The following is a 17,118-nucleotide window of genomic DNA, read 5'->3' as shown; positions in this document are numbered from 1 at the left end:
TCCCAAGTCTTGCATTGCTGGTACCCCAAAAGGTCTTTGTAGACAGACTGGGTAACCAACTCCTTATGCATATCACTGAGTCTTTTGGAAAAATGGTTCTAAATAACAGGCCTGTAACTGAAATTTAGAAATGGAGTGCACCTCAGTCACAAACCAACAACTACTGGAATCTGTTCTAATAAATTGCCGCTGCATTTTCTACTGAAATTACACACAGCATCCAATGATGCCATCTCTGATTCCCGTAGATAATTTTCTCAACTGTTTTTATTTGCAAAGTCTTAACATACATTTTTCACAAAATGACACTTATAATAAAGGTATAGCAGTTAAGCCTCAAAAAAAAGTCTTGATTTCATCAGTTTTCGACATCACATCTCCCAGTTTTAAGTTACCACCTGGTCTGAGCTTAGCATCCAGCACTAATGCGCTATTTTCAATATTCATGGGTATCAAGAATGCGAGGCAAGGAACCCTCCTGGTGGTCCAGTGGTTAAGAATCTGTGCTTCCACTCCAGGCAACACGGGTTTGATCCCTGGTCGAAGAACTAAGATCCCGCACGCTGCATAACGCAGCCAAAAACAAAAAAAACCCAAAAAACCAAGGCAGTATCCCGCTTACCTTCAAGTAAAGTATGAGCAACTTGATTTGCTAAACTAACCGCAAAACTAAAAGCAACCAGGAGTCCAATAGTACAAAACATCAGCCCTCCTCTCTGTACCTGGACACTAGCAACGCAAGACCAGCGTTCCCCGGGGACTGCGGAAAGGGTCTGGATAAACCACAGGCTCACACAGGCACAAGCTACCAGAGCAGAGCCTGGAATCCAGCCGCTGATCCAAGATGTGACCAACAGGCAGGCAGAGGCAGCCCCGCGTCCAAATAAATAGACCAAGCCTAAGGGAGCGGAAGAGGAGGCTCACTCAATGCACCCAGGGAGGAAAGAGGGGCCGAAATGGAGAGAGAGCCACAAAGGAGGAAGTCAGCAAGTTGGCCCAACCAAGAACAGGAAGCCGCAGAAGGTCATAACCCGGGGCAGAAGTCATTTGCTCTCTCCTGCATAATCACGGTACGTGTGGTCAGCTAGAGGCTCGCTGGGGCCAGTAAACACTGTTAACAGAGATCCAACCCCTCCACAGGCCCAGACAGGGAGGGGCCTGGCTGTTCAGTCCAAAGGGTCTAGGCTGGGCAGGAAGGCAAAAGCCTGTCCTGAAAACAAGGGTCAGAAATAAGCTGGATTCACTTAAAGGAGCAGGGAGACAGGCCCCAGAGTCACGGGTCTCTTAAGGTCTTACCAATGGATTTTTCAGAGGTGCTGGCAATAGGGCAGGTAACAGAAGAGGAGTGGCACCCGCCCTTGGCAAGCGAAGGTCTACAACATTCGACACAGGTCACACTCCTTTGAACACCAACACATCCTGTCATGTCTGTCACTGTAAACTGTTTCAGCGTAGATGCTGAAGTATATAGAATTATCATCTCAGGTTTCAAAATGCCAAACTTTGGGAAAATATTCTGTACCAAACTCCACACCCACCCACTCCCTCTTGAAAAATGAAAGTGCAGTTTATATGTTTTTGGACTCTATCAAGTGAAATAATTCCTTTGAAAAAGGAATTCCCTTTAATTATTTCCAATGTTCTTTATTTTGCTTTGGTCTTAACGGCCTCAGGGAGGTTCGCACACGGCCAGGATAGAAATACCACAGCGAAACTCGCTCCATGACTCTTGGGACAGAAGGCTGATTCTGTCACTTGTGGTCCGTTCAGACTCCTGATTTCTTTATTAAAATGTTATATGATAATGTGGAATCTAGAAGAATGGTACAGATGATCTTATCTGCAAAGCAGAAATAGAGACACAGACGTAGAGAACAAATGTATGGATACCAAGGGGAAAGGGGTGGGGAGGGAGGAATTGGGAGACTGGGATTAACACATAATCCATTATTGATACAACGGATGGGAACGTTCTGCATGGCACAGGGACCTCTACCTAATGCACCGGGGTGACCTACATGGGAGGGAAGTCCAAAGGGAGGGGATACCTGTATGTGCACGGCTGATTCATTTTGCTGTAGAGTGGAGGCTAACACGTTGTAAAGCAACCATACTCCAAAAAAAGTTAGTAATAAAAAATTTTTTAAATAAAATGTTATATGATAACAGTCTCCACACACCACACATCATTCTAATGACTCGTCTGACTCTGTGCTGACTACAAATGGAGCTTCACCACACATTCAGCATTTGAGTGCCTTCACAGGCCAGGCTCCGTTTCTAGGAGCTAAGGACACAGCAATGACACGCCCCCATTCTCAGAGCATGTGGTGAGGAGACAGGAAAGAAAAAAAAAAAAATCACACATGATACATTGTCAAGGTAGTGGTCCTCTTGGATGGAGAGGTTGAAACAGCCTCTGTGAAAAGGTCTTCATCCAAGCGTTCATCCCTGGATGAAGGCGGGGAAGGCCAGGCACGTCTCTGCAGGAACCAGGTTCCTGAAAGGGAAAGACAAGCCTTCTGCCTGAGGGATAACCTCTTCCCAAGTTACAATAAGCGAATGTCTACACAGAGCTATGCAGATTTGCAAATACACACATGTTTTTTCCTGGAGCTAAATGCACCAACAATCAGACATTGTTTTTTTCCTATACTCCCAGAGTGAAAATTAATGGAAACATTTGACTTTCCATCTTTGAGCCACAAGATGCCAAACCAGATTCTTGGAAGAGATCTAAAGAGTCAATCACGTGGCTTTCAGGCCTGAAAACACTTTTTTTCCCTCTAAGCCAAGGAAGTTGGACAAACTGCATTTGACTTGGTCTTTAAAGCGAGACAATGCCCCAGAGGAGTGTCTCTGGAGTATAGACTTCTGATTCTAGGAAACTCCAAGGGCCAGGGTTTAATATCCATCTCAGAGACGGGTATTTCCAGGATGAAATAGCGAAATGTGGGAAAAGCATAGAGAATTTAAGTTTCCCAGCTCAATGCTGTCTTTTTAATACAGCGGCACTGTTTTGATGGACGTGAATTCCGAGAATAGCAGATGGACCTGTACTGAAGTTAACAAGGGAAATCAAAAAAATGATTTTTTAAAAATTATCTACCACTTGTCACCAGCATGTCCCCTTCCTCTGGCTTTCTGGATGGCAGTGCAGCCTCCTGCCTCTTGAGAAGGGCCCTGTACCCACCCACGGGGGTAGCACCATCCACCCCCATGCACACACCACGAGGTCAGTGCCAAATGCCCATCAGCGGTCAGCAGATCTAAGTCAGCATCCAATTCTCCAACCTCAGACTCTGGAGCTAAATCTAAAACAGTTCTTTCTTGGAATCAACATATTCACACTACTATATACAAAATAATCAGCAAGGACCTACTGTATAGCACAGGGAACTCTACTCAATATTCTGTAATAACCTATATGGGAAAAGAATCTGAAAAAGGATAGATATATGTGTAACTGAATCACTTTACTGTACACCTGAAACTAACAACACTGTAAATCAACTATACTCCAAAATAAAAAAAAAATTTTTACAGTCAAAAAAATAAAGCAGTTCTTTCTTGATGGTGTCTATTCCTTAAGAAAGGACAAAGCAGAATGTCTAATGTGCTTTTATATCTAGAAAAGGCAGGCAGCACAAGAAGAGGTATCCAAGAGGAAAGGAGTCTAAAAACAAATTGCATAGGGAGTCGGTGCTTAATGGTTAGAGTTTCTGTCTGGAGTGATGAAAAAGTTTTGGAAATAGATAGTGGTAATGGTTGCACACATTATGAATGTAATAAATGCCACTGAATTATTAAAAAATGGTTCAAATAGTCAATTCTATGTAATTTATATTTACCATAATAAATACACATACATAAGAAAACCCAAGTTCCAGTTCAAAAAATAAATTGTGTATTTATCCATTCATTTTTCTTTCAACTCACATCTGGACATTTGTTGAAGTCTGGCTGAGAAAGACAAATACCAAGTGATATCACGTATAAGTGGAATCAAAAAAAATGATACAGGGACTTTCCTGGTGGCACAGTGGTTAAGAATCCACTTGCCAATGCAGAGGACACGGGTTCGATCCCTACTCCAGGAAGATTCCACATGCCACGGAGCAACTCAGCCCGTGTGCCACAACTACTGAGCCTGCACTCCAGAGCCCGCGAGCCACAACTATTGAGCCCACGCACCGCACCTACTGAAGCCCGTGAGCCTAGAGCCCATGCTCTGCAATGAGAAGGCACTGCAATGAGAAGCCCCCACACTGCAAAGAAGAGGGGCCCCGCTCTCTGCAACTACAGAAAGCCCACACAGAGCAAAGAAGACCCAATGCAGCCAATAAAAACAAAAAAAAAGATACAAATGAACTTATTTACAAAACAGATACAGACTCACAGACATAGAAAGTTTACGGTTACCAAAGGGGATAGCTGGGGAGGGATAAATTGGGAACTTGAGATTAACAGATACACACTAATATACATATTGATAAAATAGATAAACAACAAGGACCTACTGTACAACACAGGGAACTCTATTCAATATCTTGTAACAACCTATAATGGAAAAGAATCTGAAAAAGAATAGGTATTTATACCTATACATAACTGAATGACTTTGCTGTATACCTGAAACAAACACAACACTGTAAATTAACTATACTTCAATTTAAAAAATGGTTAAAATTTTAAAAAATTTTTGGACATTTGCAGGAGAGATCAGTCACAGCAAATATTTTAAATACCCATCCAAAAAGCTGAAAACCCCAAAAGGAATACAAATGTCACAGCTGTTAACACACACACACATGCACACACACCAGAATTCCAGATGGCAGTGGTACCCCAAAAGCCAGGACTGTTTGAGGGATATACTTTGTCTCTCAACTGGACCACAAAAAACAAGACAAAGCAAACAAACAAAATTACTCTGTTCAACTTTACTGTATGCTGTCAGAAAAATTTATCTATCTTTAAATCATAAAAATATTGATAAGCTAAAACACACAATTAAAATAGAGGGCAATTAGCATACTATTAGGCTCAACCACAGGAAACTGCCTTTTTCAACTCCCTCATCCTAGAGAGATGGCAACTTCCTATGGTTCAACCGACCCCACAGGTTAATTTGGCTGGAAGCACTGACTGCAATACAAGGACAGCTGAGACTTGAAAGGCTACAGGGAGTGAAAACATAATCTGTTTCTTTCCTTCTGAGAAAAAAATGGGTAGTTTCCTGAAAATACATGCATTAATATGAAACTGTTTCTCTTTACCAAAAAGGAGAAAAAAGATTGAAAGGGGGATAGAATATACATTTTGGTTTTTAAACAACATAAAAGCAAGGGAATTATGTGCAGGTCAGTTGACTAGAAGGAATCTGTCCTGTTGTCCCAGAGTTTGGCTCTGGCAGTCACAGTATCCTAATGACATTACTTCTGCATCATTAATGTTGTCTGCAAACTCCTTTCCTCCATCTTCATAAGTTCAACTGTCTCTCTGTCGGTTCCTCCCATCTTCCCCCACCATTCATGGGAGCTGCCCTGGGGGACCCCAGAGGGCCCCACCTGACTTGGGGGCCCATGCCAGCTGCTGCTCACTCACTCCCCATCCGCTTACAGAGAAGGAGCCGCCTCGGCCAACAGGTGGCTTTGCGTGTGAAGCCAGGAATTCAGCTTCTGCGGCTGCTGAAATGGGTGGGCATTCCTGGGCTCTCGGGGGCCAGCTTGTGCAGTCAGCTTCCTCTCAGATGCAATTCTCAACTTGGTTAAAAGATTTAGGCTCCATCGCTTTCCTTCAAAAGTCAGATCTGACCTGTTCCCACCTCAAGCTGAAATCACCCAGTTCTAGTTGTCCGATTCCTGACAATCAGTGGAGCTGCAGGGTGGCATTTGGAGCGCTGAGATGGGAGACATGGTGGGCTGTCCCACGGTGAATTTTCCAGCACTCTAACAGGCTTGGAGGAGATTTCTCTGCGACACAGGAGGGAACCCATGCGGGATGTGGAGAGGTCAAAAAGCTGCCACATCCCCATGACATTCAAGGGACACAAAAAGGCACCAATGGGGGCAAAGTGAAGGAGAAAAAAGCAAAGAAAAGCAGGTGGACAAAGCAGAAAGTGTATGAAAAATAACAAAAAATGCAATGAAAAATCACTACACTAATCCATTACCAAGTTTCACAAAATTGGGCCCATAGTATTAATTCCAACAAGTCAAAGCAAAGGTCAAACCCAAAAGGTTAGAGATGGCTTTAAATGGGAGATGTGATTATAAATAATGAGGGTTGTGTTTCCTGTGTGGCCTGAGGAAGTCTGACTATCTTGGGGGGTAGGGACGACTTGAAAGTACCAGGCAACCTAACGGTCTTTTTGTGGATTAATAAAATCAGAAGAACTTTTAAAACCAAGTCTAATTATACTTGGTGCAAGTAACCAGAGAAGGGCATGGAGGAAGGTATTTACTTGTAGGTTGGGACGATTAATTCTCCAGCCAGTAAAATATTTCAGAAGACCCCATAGGGAGATGATGGAGACAGAAAACCCAGCAGGATGGTTGCAGGGTAATCTTCTTGATAAGTTGACTGGGGTAAGTTAAAATACTATCGCTCAAAATACAATTAGGTAAATTGGTATCACTCTAAGCTATTTCACAGTAATCAAATCAGGCTTTTCTCAGAAAACATAATAAAATAGTTGGCTCTCAAAGTGAAAATTCTAATTTAGAACTTATTAGTCAATTCTACAATGTTCCAAAAGGGTGCTTCAGTGATCGCCCACGTGCCTGGTGAATGTTTTGGAAAAGACAAACGTTCGTGCCAACTTCCATCCTACTCTTTTCACCAGAGTCCATCTTTTAGCCAAAGCTGTACCCTGCAGAACCGTGGTGCTGTTGTACAACTCCGTCCAAGGCTTACCATGCAAGAAGACAAGTCATTTTTAACTTGCAGAGCATGTGCTGACCTGCCCATGGGCTTTGTCCTCCAGAGGACGCAGCTATGCATTTTTTCAACAAAGCTTGTTAGCATGTTACTCACACGTTTCTCTTTCCATCTGCAAACACTTCACAGCAAGTACAACATAAGTTATGACTCAAATGGGAACGTTTTGCTCCTCTGTATTCCTGGGACCAACCTACAGTAGTTTAAATTTTGGCGTGGGATGGAATTTTAGATTAATATAAAACTATCTCCCTGGCAAAAAAAAAAAAAGAAAAAAGAAAAACAGCTGAGCAAATGTGCCAAACCCTCAGAGGCTGAATGGAAATAAGAAAATGGGCCCTTCAGGGCTCTCACCAAAAACAACATTGTATTATCTCCTACCCACCCCATGTCCCGGGGACCCCATTTTAGGATTTTAGTTACTTGTGGCTTGGCTTGGTTTCCCACACGAAACAGGATTTTGAAAACTGCTTTTTAATCCACCTGAGCACTATTTCGCCTGCAGTCAGCACCATCCCTGGCCACACTTGAGGTGAAATGATTGCTGGAATTCGGGGTGGGAGCACACAGAGAAAGGGAAAGCTTCTCAAAGCCTAAGCACAATTTTCCACCACTACCTACAGCTCTTTTCCTTACCTTTTGCTTCCTCCCAAACAGTAAGCACGGGCGGTACGTGGAGGGAATTGAGAGTACTTCCTGCCCTTCCCTGCAGTAACTGCCACCCTAAGGCAGTTCTCCGCAATGTCCTGTAAATCCTCGTGACTCAAATGTGGCCCGTGGGCCAGCAGCATCCACATCACCAGGAAGCTGGTGAGAAACGCAGACTCTCAGGCCCCACCCCAGACCTGCCAATCAGAATGTGCATCAGAAACAAGACCCCTACCCCCACCCCCACCCCAGGTGATTCCTGTACAGTAAGGTTTGAGAGGCACTGCTCTAAACCAAAGGGTAATTCAACTAACAGCCTGGAACCTGCTTATGGAGTCTGAGAGGTCCTATTTTGGTAACATAAAAATTTTACTGGAATTGTTTACAAAGATACAGAAAAATACCCATTTGACAGCTTTTACCCGTTACCATTTGACCTCAAACGCTGATATCTTTTTGTGTGTGTGGTAAGATGTACATACTAACAAAAAACTTGCCATTGTAATCATTTTTTAAATAAATAAATAAATAAATAATGTATTTATTTTATTGGCTGTGTTGGGTCTTCGTTGCTGCACACGGGCTTTCTCTAGTTGCGGCAAGCGGGGGCTATTCTTCATTGTGGTGAGCGGGCTTCTCATTGCGGTGGCCTCTCTTGTTGTAGAGCAGGGCTCTAGGATAGTGGGCTTCAGTAGTTGTGGCACATGGGCTCAATAGTTGTGGCTCACGGGCTCAGTTGCTCCGCGGCATGTGGTATCTTCCTGGGGCAGGGATCAAACCCATTTGCCCTGCACTGGCAGGCAGATTCTTACCCACTGCGCCACCTAGGAAATCCCCACTGTAATCATTTTTAAGTGTGCAGTTCAGTGGCATTAAGCACATTCACACTGTTTTGAAACCATCAGAACTTTTTCATCTTCCAAAACTAAAAATCTGGACCCATTAAATAACTCCCTGTTCTTTCCTGTGGAAACACCAATATCCTAACACCCTTTAATAACATACCAAACTGGGCTGAAATAAGCCAATTCTTTGAAAAGTTACCACGGATTTGACCAGGACAAGGTCATGCCCTACATCTCTGACACTGACTCCTTCACGAATCCTATCCCTGCCCAGATATACAACGGGCGTGCCTGTCCTGAGCGCCAGAAGCAGGTAATGAACTTCTCATCCTTGGTGGCTACGCCTGTATGTTTCACAGTGAACCTATGGTGTCAGGAGAGGAAGAAGTAGGTCAGGAGAGAGAGCAACTAGAGTCCTTTGGCCACTGCCAGCTCTTGATCCACGTCTGAGCCACGTCTTTCCAACCTGCTTCACTTTGTCACATTTTAAACCCTGTATTTCCTACATGGGTAGCCACGCTAATTACAGTTGTCATACATGCGAATGACAGAGCAGACAATGTAAGACCAGAGATTTGATGACCGACGGAAGACTCGAAGTCCAAGCTGGGAGTTGTTTTCATGTTTAAGTATACACTCTCCTGGTTTAGTTCTGTCTAAACCCACAATCCATAAATACTGTCAAGAGGGAACAGAACTGCTGGCCTGACCATCCCTTTCCACGCCTCACTGAGGGCTGCCCACCGACGGGTTGGCAACAGTGTCACGTGACGTGGACGGCTGCTCACGCAACACAGGCAGTAACTAGCGCCACGAAGCTGCTAGAAATGCTATGTTAGAAGCCTCTTCTGAGCAAAGCGAAGTTCAGTAGAAATGGAAAGCATCGTCAGAATCTCGAAGACGCTACGTTAAGCAAAACAAGCCAGGAACAAAAAAGGACAAATACTGTATGATTCCACTTATATATGTATCTAAAGGAGTCGAACTCATAGAGACAGAAAGTAGAAAGGTGGTTACCAAGGGCTGGAGGAGGAGAGTTGGGGAATTAAAAGTGTTTGCTGGGCAGAGTCTCGGTATTACAAGATGAAATAGTTCTAGAGATCTACTACCCTGTGATGAGAATGTACTTAACACTACTAAACTGTACACTTCAACGTGGTTAAGATGGGAATGTTAACGTTATGCGCTTTTTATCACAATTTTTCTTAAGAGGAGAAAAGGGAACAAAAAGTAAAGTATCTTTGGGATTAAAAAATAAGTCAACCAAAAAAAAAAGTCATGGTCAAAAAAGCAAAGAATTCCGCATTAAGTTCTGTCAAGTCAGGTACACGGTCTAAATACTGTTTTCCTTTTTCGTTATCATCTTGAGAAGTATGTACAAGGCCTGAAAGAAGATGAATTCTTATCTGGGGAAAGCGAGAAGGCAAGAGAGGAGTGAAGGCAAGACAGAAAAACGCTGGCCAGGTCACTCGGTCCTTACCTTATAGATCACATCGCACTACCTTGAGAACCTGATGGACTGGGCGTCAGTGACTGTGAGACACGTGGTCTCTTTGTGCCCCCTCTCCCTGCACCCACCCCCCGCTCTCCATCTGCACATCACAGCTATATCAGCACCACCAGCTAAATACTGAAGAGCCATTCAAGACTCTCAGATGAAAAAGAAACTGAGGAATTGCAAAACAGCCCAGAAACATCACTGCTTATTAAGCCGAGAAATGAGGAATGTGCTACCAAGAGGATCATCTCTGCTCAAGGTTTTGATACCAAATAGCCCATCAGCTGCAAACCACACAACACTGAGCTTGAAGCTTTTGTTTTCAACACAACTTGCAAACAAAATTCAGAAACTGAGAGTTTTAAATACTGGCATATGACGTCTTTTTAGTCCTTTATGTCTTAAATTTTAATATGTGTCTCTGAGGGAGGGCCCACTTGTAACATTAAAATCCCTTGGGATTAACAGATACACACTACTATACACAAGCTAGGTAACCAACAAGGACCTACCATACAGCACAGGGAACTATATTCAACATCTTGTAATAACCTATAATGGAAAAGAATCTGAAAAAAATATCTATATATACAGCTGAATCACTTTGCTGTACACCTGAAACTAACAACATTGTAAATTAACTATACTTCAATTAAAAAAAATTTTTTTAAAGGGTTTCCTTAAAAAGTGGAGAAGCTGGGCTCCTTTCCACAATTGTCCAAATATAACCAATGAGTCGTTTCTAGACTCGCGTATTTGTTTTCAGTGATTCGGCTTTTGTTTTACACTAAAGAATGGGGACCCACAAACAGAAGGAACCTCTTCAGTTGCTTCACTAAGCGGACAAAGACGCTCAGGCTAGTTGGTTTGGTGCATTCTGTTCTTACAGGGACCAGGTCACCGCTACAGTCTCACTGGTCAGTCAGTAGTTCCAACACTAAGAAAGCTGGCAAATTTTAAGGGAAAGTGGTAATGAAACCAACTGGCAAATATCAATGTATTTGAACGTTTTCTCAAATTGCTTGCACTCTATACCTTCCTTGCCCCAGGAAAGAAACGTGCCACGTGTAGGGCTCTTCTGTCCCGTATTGGTTGGAGCACTTTGATTTCGATTTGGGAGAATTTTTTTTTTAAGAACTTTTATTGAGATACAGTTAACATACAATAAACTGCATATATTTAGAGTGTACAATTTGGTAGATCTGGGAGAATTTTTATTGCATCTCTCACATACTCGAGGTGTGTATTACATATTCCTTTTGCGATTTTGCTGAATCACTTAGAAAAGATGCTTAGGGTATGAGGGGCGGGGAGAGTAAGCACACGTGCCCTTATGTAGGGCCACCCAAGGAAGCAGAACGCGGATATCACGAAGCTGTCGGGACTCTGCTCACCTGACCATAGTCTGTCCGGAAGACGACAACGCCCTCTGCACAGGAATTTACCGTACTTGGAAAATGCTGGCCATTTTCTCGCAGCCAGACCCGTGTTCCCTGAAAACAAAACAAACAGGAGTTAACTATGAGTTTGGATTGCCTTTTGGGGCAAAACACCACCCTTAAAATGACTATACTACTAAATTCCTTAAAAATCATCTTTTGAAAAGCAAACGTCTTTCTCAAACAAGCAAGGAATGAATCTTCAAAGAAAGCATCATCCATAGCCTTACATGTACAAGTGTGACTGGGACAGAGTCCCACAGGACAGAGAGAGAAAAGGACAGAGAAAATAGTACTAAAACGCAATTATTTATGTGGATTAGCTCATTTCACTCACATACCCTTTGAGGCAAGCCCTATTATCATCCCATTTTACAGATGGAGAAGTGGAGGCCTAGAGGTAAGGAAACTTGCCCAGCATCACACATCCAGAAACCATGAGTTTAACCAGGTCACTGCGCTGCCTCACCCCTAGTCAAGAACCCTTTGGGACCTTCGGGCTCCATCTTCCCGGGTCCAAGCCCCACGTACTTGCCCACGTGAAGAGCATCAGGACCCTCCACCACTGACTTCCTAACTTGTACCAAATCCACATGTCAACTAGACTCTCCAAGAGGGGAATTAAGTTTTCTTAAATATCACAACCCAATCCACTGGCATGAATTTTGGTAGGACTCCACCAGACATCAAATGCACCCCAAAATCTGGGATTACAGCCCAAGAGACAGCAACTTTCAGATCCTGTTTTAACCTTAGGCACAATTTTTGGCATTGATTTCATTTTGCTTTTTTACTTCCCCACTGGACAAATGAAATGACAACCATAATACTTAGCTTTTCCATGCTGCATTTCCTCTTTCTTTGATTTCACAACATGAAAACCATTTTCAAGGACAAGTGATAAACAAAAAGTTCGAAGAAATTACTGGGTGTTCAGCGATTGTTCAAACAAAGAGTTACCTTTATGGCAATTCTTGTACATGGTGATGGGAATGTAAACTGGTGCACCCACTATGCAAACAAAATGGAAGTTCCTTAAATGAAATAAAAGTAGAACTACCACATGATCCAGTAATTCCACGCTTGGGTATATATTCAGAAAGAACAAAAACATTAGTTCCAAAAGATACATGCACCCGAATGTTCATAGCAGCACTATTTTGCAATAGCCAAGACAGGGAAGCAACCCAAGTGCCCATCAACAGACAACTGGATAAAGAAGATGTGATATATGTATGAATATATAGAGATGTGAGATATATATACATATATATATGAAAATTACTTAGCCATAAGAAGTAATGAAATACTGCCATTTGCAGCAACATGGATGGACCTAGATAAATTATGATTAGTGAAATAAGTCAGAGAGAGACACATACTGGATATTACTTACATGTGGAATCTAAAAAAATAATACAAATGAATACATATGCAAAACAGAAAGAGACTCACAGATATAGAAAACAGACTAGTGGATACCAAAGGGGAAAGGGAGGGACGAGGGACATTACGGGTATGGGATGAACAAATACAAACTACTATACACAAGACAGATAAGCAACAAAGGTTTACTCTATAGCACAGGGAACTATATCCATTATCGTACATTATATCCATCAATTACGTTATATAATGGAATATAATCTGCAAAGATACTGAATTACTCTGCTGTACACCTGAGACTAACACAATATTCTAAACCAACTATACTTCAATAAAGAAATACTTAATTTTTTTAAAAAAAGAATTACCCTTATGACTTCTGTATACCCAACGTGCTGGAATCACTTCACTATCTCATGTTATTTCTACTCTGCTCAACAATTTCATCAACTCCAACAAAAATGAAACACTGGAAATGTTATACCAAAATGATCACTTCAAATCACACTTAAATGTCTTATTCTAGAACTTTCAACCTCATTTCATTGATCTGCTTAATTTCTGTTTTGATTTGAAATGTTAAGTGAAATATTCAAAATATACTGGTTATACATTCAACTTCTAGTTTAAGGGACTACTACTGCTCTCAACACGGAGAGGTGGCAGGGGATAAGTAATACAGAAGTAAACCAAGTATACTCATCACTTTATGCTACCTTAAATTACGTTACTAATAACACAAATAGTAGCTTCCAGTAATGGAGTGTCCATAAGGTGTCACAGTCATGTGCTAAGAGCCTAAATAATACTATTACTAACCTAACCCTTGGTAAAATAGGAATCCCTGCCCCAAAACTAAAGTTCAGAGCTTGTCCTAAGGTCACACAGCTGGTGACCAAGCCAGGTCTCAAATCTTTCTAATTCCTAATTCCATGCTCTTTTCACATATCACACTATTTATCTCCTTAAAGTAATTCAGAAATAAATAAAATGCACTAATAGGTCAGTCAACAACTAAAATATAACAGCACACAAAGGTCACTTTAAGCATCCAGTTATGACACACAACTATTAAAAATACACCAGCCAGGACCTAAAACATTTGGTGTCACCACTGTGACTCAGGATCCCTAGTAAGTCAACCTTGAGTTCAATGAAAGCATTTGGGGTTGGCAAGCTAGACCTCAGGGCTCTGGAAGGAGGTGGACCCAGTGGTAGGGCCACATATGTATGAGTTTCTACAAGCATTTCCACCAAGAAGATCAAGGTGGCTGGAGCCCAAGGTTGAAACGGTACCAGCTCCTGTTCCCCTGACAGGTTCTGCAACTCTCCCAGCATCCCCACTACGACCTTCTACGAGGAGCCCTCCCCCTCCATGGGCATCCCCTTTCTCTTTATTGTGGGAATTTTAAGTTAACTCCAAATTTCTGCAACCTTCCCTCCACAGAAGGGTTCAAATCCTCCATGATGAAGATGGAAAATAGCATCAAAAATGAGCAGGAAGTATTTCTCTATAAATCTTGAAGACTGTCTTATTTAAAGAGCACACATAATACCAACAGGTGCACAGCACAGTGATTCAGTACCTACCGTCCCATCCCTGCCTGAGCCAGTCACAGACATCTGATGCCCACTTTGTGCTGAGACACAGGTAACATATGGAAAGACAGACACGACTGCTTGTCAGTCCGGATTTCTTTATTAGCAAACAGCTCCTTTCCAAAAAGAACATTTACTATAGGCATCTCTAAGGCTTTCAAATGTCATTCCACACCAAAACTGCAGTATTTGTAATGTTCTAGAAAGAGACAAGTGCCTGAAACTACTTTTTCATCCTTTTTAAAATTCAAGTCAGAGACTGCAACATTGAAAGTTTTCAATACCTACATGTACACACACACACACACACTCAAATGGAAATTTTCAAATTCATAAGGTAAGACCTTTTAGTCATCAGGTAAAAATCATAATTCACAGTGGACCTCCATCCCAGGATCCTGAGTCCAAAGTATCACCTAAATTGCTCTGAGCAAAAAGGATTTCCTGTCCCTGTTTCCCACATATCAAAACTGTCTATTTAGTGTTATATTATGAAACGTTACTGAGTTAATATAAATTTTCACCAGAATTAATATATAACCTCCCAAGTCCCAGAGGCTACACAGCATGCCGTTTCTTTTACTTGAGTTTTGTTGCAGTTCTTTGCACCTTCTCATATGAAAGTATTACCAAGCCCTTTGTTGACACAGTCCTTCCTAATCAAACACACAGTTCAGCTTCCTTGGTCCAAAGGTCTTTCTCAACAGGTGTGAAGAGCTGCTGATAAACAAGTTCTACAAAACCCAGCCCAGATTTCAAATCTAGAGCCCCCACTGGCTAGTTTTCCTAAACCTGCAGCAATGTCTTCTGCAGATAGGAAGTGAAAGGCATTCAAAACAATCCCTTTGTTTCTTGAAAAAATTTCAACAGGCAATTTTCATGGAATTAGAATTGCAAAGTCAAACTGGTGAAATGGATATTTTTACATAGATTGTTCTGGGTGGTTTCTCTCAGCCCCCAAACTTTCTGCTTCCATTCTATTTGAATAGAACACATATGCCCAGGTCCAGAAAAGAGGCCACCCACAGGCATCTGAAAACGAAGTCACAGACAGACATTTACCAGACCATCCGAGTTTGAGTGGGGAAGAAAAATGTGCCCACCATATGCAAACCATTATAGTCTGTCATTGATAATACGGCTGATAATTTAATGTACAACGCAGGCATACGGAGAAAGCGCCTAGCAGCCGCAGAAAACTTACAACTTGAGCAAAACTATGCCTTTAAAAAGCAGGTGGAACAAGTTTGATCACAAAATACATGTTATTAAAACTTGAGGCATTTTCATCTTCATCTGAGACAGATATGTGTTAAGTTCAACTTCTAAACACTGTTTCTGCACATCACCACCAGTAACAGTCTTACAAGACAAAGCACTTGCAAAGAAATTACCATCTCTTTGATCTTTGGAGCAATCCTGTATGATAAGGAGGTAAGTAATACCATCCCTTCAAAAATGAGGTTCACAGGAATTCCATGTTTCCATTGCCAACAAATGATGTCCTGGCTATAGTAAAAAAAAAAAAAAAAAAGACTGACCATACCAAGTGTTGGTGACAATGTGGGGAAACTGGCAGTGATATGAAATGGTATGTCCACCCTGGAAAACAGTTCGGCAGTTTCTTAAAAATCAAAATATAATCTTACCATAGGTCCCAAGAATTCAACTCCCAGATATCTACCTACTCAAAAAGAAAAGGTTTTAAAAAGTCTTTAAGCAAATATTCATAGCAGCATTATTCATTATAACCAAATACTAGAAATCACTTGACAGAAGAAAAATGCACAACCTAAAAGTTGCGAGTTATATTTTGCTTGGGGACCTTATAGAGGACTACAGCCCGAGAGCCAGGCTCTCAGATAGCTCTGAGTTAACAGTTTCAAACAGGTAAGGAAGGATATATAGGAATTTTTGCTGGGGGAGAAAAAAATGTGATCAAACATCAAAAGATTACTGCTGATCACAGTAAGTTAATGATTTTAGTGCTTTTCTTTGTGCGGGAAGATGCAGGAATCTGGGCTGATTGAAATTATTCCTTAGGCATGCATCTTAACTATCTAGGGCCAGGATCCTGTTTTCCTCCATCCTGAATTCCCCTCAAGTGCACCATGGGGGGCCACTGCAGTGGCTGACGGTGGGCACATTCACTTTTTTTAGGGGAATGGCAAGCAACAGTTTTTTGTCTGCAAACTCAACTGTCCATCAACTGATACAGAAGCAAAATGGGATAAATCTACACAACGGAAGTCTTAGTAATAAGAAACAAATCACAGAATCACCAACAAGGATAAATCTCAAAAACATGATGCTAAGTGAAGACGCTACACACAAAAAAGCAGAGAAGATGCAGGAACTAGAACAGATTCCCAGAGCTAGGTGTGGTGGTGGGGAGACACACTGACTGCATGTGGAAAAAGGAACTTCGGGGGGCGATGGAACTCTTCTAAAACTGGATTGTGCTGGTGGCTGCACAACGGTATAGATGCACTAAAATCCACTCCACTGAATCTACAATGGGTGAATTTTACTGTATGTAATTATACCTTGGTCATTGCAAACCATTAAAAAAAATTAATCTCCCAGCCTATATACTTCTCAATGGTACACGAACATTCTTAGCCACTCCATAATGGGAAAAAACCCAATCACGTCTCTATAATTGAGCAATGGCACTATCAAGAAACACACACACACACACAGAGCCATAATGACTATGTGTTAAGAGCTGTGTTAAAACTCTGAAGACGGGTGTTGGGTT

General features: G+C 41.9%; 1 protein-coding gene across 2 annotated transcripts in view; it reads right to left on the bottom strand.

Annotated features, from left to right (window-relative positions):
• The window catches only part of MYO10 (myosin X), a 215,868-nt gene that overhangs the window by 157,193 nt on the left and 41,557 nt on the right, over positions 1-17,118 (bottom strand). For both annotated transcript variants that reach the window (XM_057708750.1, XM_057708749.1), the window contains exon 2: positions 11,328-11,426. In XM_057708750.1, coding sequence (XP_057564733.1) covers positions 11,328-11,426 — 99 coding nt within the window. The remainder of the gene's footprint in view (positions 1-11,327; positions 11,427-17,118) is intronic.

This window comes from Hippopotamus amphibius, chromosome 15, assembly GCF_030028045.1.
Source record: "Hippopotamus amphibius kiboko isolate mHipAmp2 chromosome 15, mHipAmp2.hap2, whole genome shotgun sequence".
Taxonomy (NCBI): domain Eukaryota; kingdom Metazoa; phylum Chordata; class Mammalia; order Artiodactyla; family Hippopotamidae; genus Hippopotamus; species Hippopotamus amphibius.
Note: the sequence above shows the minus strand (reverse complement) of the source record. Positions and strands in the feature narration are given on the sequence as shown.